Below are 9298 nucleotides of genomic sequence, written 5' to 3' on the forward strand. Positions count from 1 at the left end.
TGTATATATACACAGTGGAATATTATTCAGCCATAAAAAAGAAAACTTGTCATTTGAAACAACATGGAGCCAGAGAGTATAATGCTAAGTGAAACAAGTCAGACAAAGACAAATATATGATTTCATTAATATGTGGAATTTAAGAAACAAAACAAAGGAGCAAAGGGGAAAAAACAGATTAAGAGTATCAAGAAATAGACTTTTAATTGTAGGGGACAAAGTGATGGTTACCAGTGGGGAGGCAGTGGGGGGATGTTGGTTAAATAAGTGATGGGGATTAAGGAGTGCACTTGTCCTGATAAGCTGATGACCACTGGGTGATGTATGGAATTGTTGAACCACTATATATGATACCTGAAGCTATATAATATATAACATAACACTATATATTAAATAAATTAAAATAAAAACTTTTTAAAAAGTTTCAGATTTCACATTTATATCTCACCATTGCCAGAGTGATAGTTAAGAGAGCTGTACCAGGCAGCAGGTCCAACCAGCATTTACAAGACAAACTCCCTGTTCATACATAAGTCCTTGTGTATATGGTCTTAGAATGCCTGGGATAAGAAGCCAATCCAGTCATATGTGTGAAGAGAAAGCTGTGAGCTAATTTGTCTCATGTGGTTTTTGAGCCCACGAGTTGAATGTGCTTAAAACATTGGTAGTACTAGGAAGAGAATACAAAAGTACAAGGATGAGCAGCTTTTAAAATATTTTTCTCCTGATTTAGTGGTAGTTATCTTATTCTATGAAATACAGGCACACCAAAAGAAAAAAACATTTTAATTAAAATGTCTCACCTCAATATAAGTTACAAGTCAAAGTATTAACATTAACAGTTTTTGTTCCAAACTATTTTTCATTGCTATGTGTCTAACAAATGGCCTTGAAAGAAAGTAGAGATAGTATTTCCCTTTGCGACAGAGAGCATATTTGTGTGCTATTCAGGAACACGAACTTTGAGAAAGTTTTCTAAAAGTCCCTTTAAAACAATGGAGTTTCCTATGCTATCATGCAGATCCATTGTCTGACTATCCCATACCTGCAATGTTTCTTATCACTAGCATGGGACTTGGGGACTGAGAGTAACCAGTGTAAAAAAGTTCATGCTGCCTGCTGCAGCATGAGTAAGAGCATCAACATTAATACAATCATTAGGCATCACAGGCCAAATATATTACAGTCAGACTGGACCACCACACTGAAATGTAAGCAGGCACAACAGGCCTATTGAATATGGTCCTGTGCATTATCTCAAGAGAGTCCATCACAGTGACTTAGGGTTTAACCTTATCATATTTAATGGCTACTCCTGTCCAGATACCTCCAGGTGCTGGAGAATCTAGATTAGCTAAGGAATGGTATAAGATATTCTGTGAGATTATACATGAAATTTAACATGGTGCAAAGGCAAAGAGTTAGTTTAGGTAGTACACTGTATAGGGAGAACCCAGGAGTGGGTTGGATTCAATATAAATTGTTTCATCTTCAGGCTTTGCACTTCTACACTGAGCAGTGGTAATCTGTTTTGGCCTCACTTCTTACTCATTCTAATCTTTGCATCAGCAGGCCAAAAAAATTAACTATGAGAAAAATTTTCCTGAGGAACTTGCTCAAGACAGTTCTGGATATGGAACCTGTCCAGGAAAAAAAAAAAGACATCATTTTCAGTAGAATTTGCTAGAACTATGGTAATTTAATGCTGACACATAGAGCATTGTCGCAGGAATTTTCCATCACTGGATTAAAAATTCCAGCCATCCAACCATCCAGTACACTAATTTTAACACATGAAAAGTACTTAGTACCATGCTTAGCACTGGGAGGGGCTGGGAGTGTTTATTTTGGTATATACGGTGATGTACGAATTTAAGTTGCATTTAGTAGATAGATTCCTAGGTATTCCAGCACCATTTACCGAATGAACTATCATTTCCTCATTATCCGGCAAGACCCTGATTTCCTACAAATATTGAATGTAGAACTTATTTATGTACACCAGGCTCTGCCTCTGGACTTTCTGTTCTGTTCCAGAGACCCAGTACCAGAATATTTAAATAACTGTGTCGTTAAACACGTTTTAATATCTGATAGGGCCAGTTTCTGCGCACTGCACATTTTTTTTTTTTTCCTTTCAGGAACGTGTTCAGGCCCGCGGCAGGGGGCGGGGTCACGCCTCCTCCTCTGCTCTGGTTCCCGCGGAGCCAAAGGAACACGGAGATGGAAAGCCCAAGGCTGCTCCCGGCTACCGGGACGCTACTGAGCGGCGGTGCTGGCATCCCTGCGGGCGGCAGCCGGGTCCACGGAGGCCCTGACCCGCGGGCTGGCCAGGTCCCCGCGCGCCGACTCGTGCTGCTCCGGGGCCTCCAAGATGGCGGGCCCGGGAGGCGGCGCGAGGAGGCCCGCGCGGCCTCACGGGGCCCAGGCCCCAGCCCGTTGGCGACTAGGCCAGATTACGCTGGCGGCGGTGGCGGCAGCGGCGACGGCGATGACTTTTTCCTGGTGCTGCTGGACCCAGTGGGTGGTGATGTGGAGACCTCGGAAGCCCGCCAGGCCTCAGGGCCTGTAGGAAGGGAGGAGGCCCAGTCTGGCCCACAGCTCCAGAAGGGTGAGAGTGGCGCGAATCCCGCGGGCTTCATGGCGCTGGGTCCCTGTAGTCTGTCCGCGGTTCCAACACCAGTCTCGGCCCCTGCCCCAGGCCCGGGACCCGCCGCCACATTCGCGGGCACCGTCACCATCCACAACCAAAACCTGCTTTTGCGATTTGAGAATGGTGTCCTCACCCTTGCCACGCCCCCGCCGCCAGCCTGGGAGCCTGGGGTCGCGCCTGCCCCTCAGCCCGGGGGTCCGATGGCTCACCAAGCGGGGATCCCACACGCAGCGCAGCCCAGCGACTGCCCCGAGCTGCCGCCCGACCTCCTGCTGGCCGAACCGGCTGAACCGGCGCCTGCCCCGGCGCCTGAGGAGGAGGCAGAGAGCCAGCTCGCAGCCGAGAGCCCCCGCAGGCCGCTGGGCCCGGGCCCGGGGGTGGTGCTGTACCTGTGTCCCGAGGCCCAGTGCGGACAAACCTTTGCCAAGAAGCACCAGCTGAAGGTGCACCTGCTGACTCACAGCAGCAGCCAGGGCCAGCGGCCCTTCAAGTGCCCCCTGGGCGGCTGCGGCTGGACTTTCACCACCTCTTACAAGCTCAAGAGGCACCTGCAGTCTCACGACAAACTTCGGCCCTTTGGCTGCCCTGCGGAGGGCTGTGGCAAGAGCTTCACCACAGTGTATAACCTTAAGGCACACATGAAGGGCCATGAGCAGGAGAACTCATTCAAGTGCGAGGTGTGCGAGGAGAGCTTCCCTACACAGGCCAAACTCAGCGCCCACCAACGCAGCCATTTCGAGCCCGAGAGGCCCTATCAGTGCGCGTTTTCCGGCTGCAAGAAGACGTTTATCACAGTGAGTGCCCTGTTTTCCCATAACCGTGCCCACTTCAGGGAACAGGAACTCTTCTCCTGCTCTTTTCCTGGATGCAGCAAACAGTACGACAAGGCTTGTCGCCTGAAAATTCACCTGCGGAGCCACACAGGTGAGAGACCTTTCCTTTGTGACTTTGACGGCTGTGGCTGGAACTTCACCAGCATGTCGAAACTCTTAAGGCACAAAAGGAAGCACGATGATGACCGGAGGTTCATGTGTCCTGTGGAAGGCTGTGGGAAATCTTTCACGAGGGCCGAGCACCTGAAAGGCCACAGCATAACCCACCTGGGCACAAAGCCTTTTGTGTGCCCTGTGGAAGGCTGCTGTGCCAGGTTCTCTGCTCGCAGTAGTCTCTACATTCACTCCAAGAAACACTTGCAGGATGTGGACACTTGGAAAAGCCGTTGCCCAGTCTCTACTTGTAATAAACTTTTCACATCCAAGCACAGCATGAAGACCCACATGGCCAAAAGGCACAACCTCAGCCAGGATCTCTTAGCTCAGCTGGAAGCTGCAAATTCTCTTACACCCAGCAGTGAACTTACCAGCCAGGGACAGAGTGATCTCAATGATGCAGAGCTAGTGTCTCTCTTCTCTGATGTGCCTGGCAGTAGTTCTGCTGCAGTGTTGGACACAGCACTGGTGAACTCTGGAATCTTGACTATTGATGTGGCTTCTGTGAGTTCAACTCTGGCAGGGAACCTCCCTGCTAATAATAATAATTCCTTAGGGCAGGCTGTGGACCCTCGGACCTTGATGGCCACCAGTGACCTTCCCCAAAGTCTGGATACCTCTCTCTTTTTTGGAACAACAGCCTCTGGTTTTCAGCAGGGTCCCTTAGATATGGATGATGCCTCAAGTCTAAGTGTGGGGCCATTGGCATCTCTGGGCCCTTTGGCTATGAAAAACTCGAGTCAAGAACCCCAAGCTTTGACGCCCAGCAGCAAGCTAACAGTGGACACAGATGCTCTGACTCCTTCCAGCACCCTTTGTGAAAACAGTGTCTCAGAACTACTGACGCCAACCAAAGCAGAATGGAATGTACATCCTGACTCTGACTTCTTTGGACAGGAGGAAGAAACCCAGTTTGGATTTTCCAATCCAGCAGGAAACCATGGTTCTCAGAAAGAAACAGATCTTATCACAGTGACTGGCAGCTCATTTTTGGTATGAACTATTAATTCCTTGCCACATGGCTTACTTTTATTAATTACACTCAATTTTAAGGATATTCTGGACTAAATGTTTAAATGCAGTCATTTCCCATAGGTTTGAAAAAGAACAAAGTCCTGGGCTACGAGCCTGAAGATTTAAATTATGATCTTGACTCATGTCAAGTTGTGTGACCCTGAGCAAGTCACTTAACCTATCTGAGCCTTAATTTGCTTATTTATAAAATGAGGTGGTTTAAATAGATTGTTTCTAAGGTATTTTTAACTCTGTGATTCCTTGATAATAAGCTATTTCCTTGGAAAAAATTAGGAAATTTTTTGTGATGGTGTTGCATGTGCTTTTTTTTCCCAAACGTACATAATGGTACACGAAGCAGCCATATGTTTTGCACCCAAAATCAACTATTATTTATTCACAGTTTTGTTTATCTAATTTTCACTCTAACCCTTTTCAAGAAATATTTTATAATAAATACCAGATATTACATCATTTCAATCATAATTATTCTATATATAGTTCTATAAAGGATGGGCTTTTTTGGAAAAAATTACAATTCCATTATCATACTTAAAGTTAACAATAACTCCTTAATACCAATAAATATCTAGTCAGATTCCAATTTGCAGTTGTCCCATAAATATTTATTTTAATATTTTTAATATAGGATTCCAGTAAATCTCTTCTGTGTCTTTTTAATTTGTGTTTCCCCTTTGTCTCTTAACTTGCATAGATTGTTTTGCATGTAGCATTTGCCACAATCTTAAATTTTTGTGATTACATCCTGGTGTTAAGTTCCTCTACCCTCTGTTTCCTGAATTTGGTTGTTGGATCTAGAGACTTGATCAGATTGGAAATGTGATTTTCGGGGCAGGAATATTTCCTAGGTTGTGTTGTGTTCTTTTTTCAGGTAGTACATAATGTCTGGTTCTCTCTTTGTGATATCTGCAGTTGCTGCTGATGAATGAATTTATTCATGATTACCTGTGTTTCTGATATCATGGATTGTTTTTTGTAGAATTACTAGTAGTGGAGGAGGAAATGCTGTTTAAGGCATTTATAAAAGTTTAATAGAAATATTTAATTCCAGAATATTTTCTTAAACAGTGATATAATTAACAAGAAAAAGGCTAATAAAAAAAATGTTGGCTGTTCTCCCCATTTATATAACTTCCTGACCTTTTTAAATGAGGGCAGGATTTGTTTTTGTTGAAATTGCCAGCCTGAATTTTGACATGAAACAAACCCAGGGTCAAATTTGTGTGGGATAAGTGGCCTTGATAACTAAGCCTCAGTTTCATAGCCATCAAATGATCATAGTAATGCATACACATAACTAACATACTTTAGAATATTCTTCTTTTCAAGTTTTTAATATGTAAGGAAAAGTATTATGTGCTTTGGCATATTTTGAGGAATTTATATAATTTTTTTACCCTGTCAGGCCTCCCTACTCTAAGGGAGAAATTGAGATAATTTCATCCTATTCATGTTAGGCAATAAATTTTCTGAGGTTTAGCGTGAGGCAGGATAGGGAATGTCTTTATTTTCTCCCCTGAATAATGACCCCCTACTCGCAGGAATTTCTGTGGGGAAATTGCAGGAGAGGAGACATTGCTCACAGGTATATCTGCATCCCTTTCCATTAGACGAGTTTTGTCACCATCTTTGTGCTGCTTCCAAAGTCAGACTTCACTGTGATTATGGAGGCTGCTATTGTATGAAGCTCTGATAATGGAATAGAGAAGGTTTCTTTCCCTCTGTGGTCTGGAGAGCTCATTGTTTGCATTTTCTCAGATTTGGAAAGATAGAATGAATCTGAATATTGTGTAAACTGTCTTATATGAGTGCAGCTTTTGAATTTTGTGGAACAAAATTCAGAACAACCCTGTAGTTTTGGCAAAGTCTATGCTGTGTCTCATGACAATTTAGCCAGCTTACATTCCAAATGGGCTTTGGCTAGTGACTGACAGTTGTATACATAGCTTAAAACAAAGAGAAATTATTTTCACCTCTCCTTTTCCATTCATCCAACTTCCATGATTCATTCCATTTGATTTCTGTTACTTTCTGCTTAACTTTATCCACACTCCATTCCCATGCACGTGCATTCCAGTCCTTGCTATGCCTTTCTTTTTTAATTTTTTAATGGATATATCTTTTCCTACCACTGTTTTCTCATCTTAGAAAATTCTGTGTGTGTATGTATGTATATATGACTCAGATGATAAATGAGATTATATATTGTTCAGATGGAAGTAGATTTCTGTTTAATTGTTTCCTTTTTAAAAAGTTTTTGCCACAGAGTTCTCCTAACTAATATTCTCTTATTTGCTCTAGTGTACCAGTCCAGTAGTGTTTGCACATGAATGTCTGTGGATGACAGTTATTGTAGCACTTTGGCAGTGCACTAAAAACTTGCCACTTTGGGGGTGCCTGGGTGGCGCAGTCGGTTGAGCGTCCGACTTCAGCCAGGTCACGATCTCGCGGTCCGTGAGTTCGAGCCCCGCGTCGGGCTCTGGGCTGATGGCTCAGAGCCTGGAGCCTGTTTCCGATTCTGTGTCTCCCTCTCTCTCTGCCCCTCCCCCGTTCATGCTCTGTCTCTCTCTGTCCCAAAAATAAATAAACGTTGAAAAAAAAAAACAAAAAAAAAAAAACAAAAAAAAAAAAACTTGCCACTTTGAAATGTTTCTGTACTGTGTGTGGGTATATACACATACACATACACACACATATATTTTTTAAGTGGTTATATTCATTTACTGAAAAAAAGTAGGCATACTTTTGTAAATTAGAAATGCTCAAAATTGTCTACTCATTCAACAATTTTCTCCCTTCACTTTGAAATATTTGTATTTATAAAGTGCATTTGAAAAATATTGTCATTTATTAAGGTTTCTTAAATAGGCCACTATTTTTCATGTATGGAAGATAAGTGTGTCAAGGATTGAAATGAATGCACACATAGCAAATATCAAATAAATTATTTAAACACCAAGAGAATTTAATACCGTGACTTTATTTTTTTAATTCCTCAAACCAACTTCCTCCTACTAAAAAGTCATAAAATATATTTTTTCTTAACCCATTGCTGGAATTTTCAAAGGACAAATGTTACTTTTCTCAAAAATAAAAGCTTTTATTTGTCCATGGGCTCAAAGAGTTTCATTAAACAATTTGTTCAAATGATTTCCCTTTCAACACCATTTTCTAGAAAAGTGGTGAACTTCTATTCATTCAAAGTAAGAAATCTAATGTTTGTTGAGTGATATAAAGTTGCTATTATTCCTTATTAAATAATGGTACATGTTTTCATTTAATCCTGGTTCCTTTCTTCTTCTCTTCCTTCAATCACTAGTTTATTACAAAATCTTACCAAAAAAATTAAAATCTTGTCAATTGAAAGCAAAGTAACATGATAGTTTAAAAAGAAGCCTGCTTTTAGGAGACTCTGTTGATCATGTTGATTGTAAATTAAAGTGTATATTGTTATTAGCATTATTACAAATTAGTATAATTAATATAACACAGTGCTTGAAAACAGGAGTGAAACATGGGTAGAAGTTTGTGTCTGTGACCTAAACTTTTCATGTTCTTACCCAGAAAACATATAAGAAGGAAATTTTTCAGCTGGGGATTCCATTGTATTTATTTCATATTAGCAAATATTTATTAAGCACCATTGTGCAAATACAACATAACATATTGAGGGTTCTATGATACGAGCAATATGCAACTCTTACCTTTAAGATCACAGTAGATAGGAGGAGAGAGAAAAAAAAAAACATTTATTAGAGAATTGGAGAACAGAAATGAGAAAAGTTTAATTTGGTAACAAAATGAGAAGTAAACACATACACACCACAAACCCACACCCCACTCCACCCCTTCCCCCCCCCCCCCCACACAGGAAGAACAATGAGGAGTTTATTCTGGGCACAGATGAAAGTTTGTGAACATGTTTTAATAGAGGAGTTAGATCATGAAAATGATGTCTTAGGTTAATGTAATGGAAGTGTACAGTATGAATTAGGTGGGAGAGACTGGAATAGAATCAGTGAGAAAGCTTTTGTAGCAATTCAGCGAGTGTGGTATGATTAAGCATAAAGCCTGGACTAGAGTGGTGTCAGTGGAAAATGAGAGGTGGGAACCAATATTGAAGATGTTTTCAAGCTGAGGAAGGAATAATACTTAGCACCTCATGAGGGAGATAGATTATGATGATAGATGATAGATGATGATAGATGATAGATAACATCTGAGAGACTGAGAGAAATCAGAAATGATAACTCGGGTATCCTTGGGGGATGTAATAATGACATTTTAAAATAAATTTTTTTTGATGTTTATTTATTTTTGAGAGAGACAGAACATGAATGGGGGAGGAGCAGAGAGAGAGGGAGACACAGAATCCAAAGCAGGCTCCAGGCTCTGAGCTGTTAGAGCCCGACACTGGGCTCGAACTCATGAGCTGTGAGATCATGACCTGAGCTGAAGTCGGACGCCCAACCGGCTGAGCCACCCAGGCGCCCCTGTAATAATGACATTTTTACTAACAGAATGAGGGAAGTAGGGAAGGTCTTTTCAGAAATAAGCAGGTAAAGATGGTGTTTAAATGCTAATTGATAAATCATAGTTATCCCTGCATAAGCTATCCTTA

The 9298-nt window shown here is 41.8% G+C and overlaps 1 protein-coding gene across 1 annotated transcript; it reads left to right on the plus strand.

The window, feature by feature from the left end:
- The first annotated feature begins 2153 nt into the window (after positions 1-2153).
- Positions 2154-6508, plus strand: ZXDB (zinc finger X-linked duplicated B). The gene has a single exon (XM_045471000.1). It carries the CDS (start codon positions 2224-2226, stop codon positions 4639-4641), a length of 2418 nt encoding a protein of 805 aa, XP_045326956.1. The 5' UTR covers positions 2154-2223; the 3' UTR covers positions 4642-6508.
- Positions 6509-9298: the final 2790 nt, after the last annotated feature.

This window comes from Leopardus geoffroyi, chromosome X (assembly GCF_018350155.1).
Source record: "Leopardus geoffroyi isolate Oge1 chromosome X, O.geoffroyi_Oge1_pat1.0, whole genome shotgun sequence".
In the NCBI taxonomy this organism is placed as follows: Eukaryota; Metazoa; Chordata; class Mammalia; order Carnivora; family Felidae; genus Leopardus; species Leopardus geoffroyi.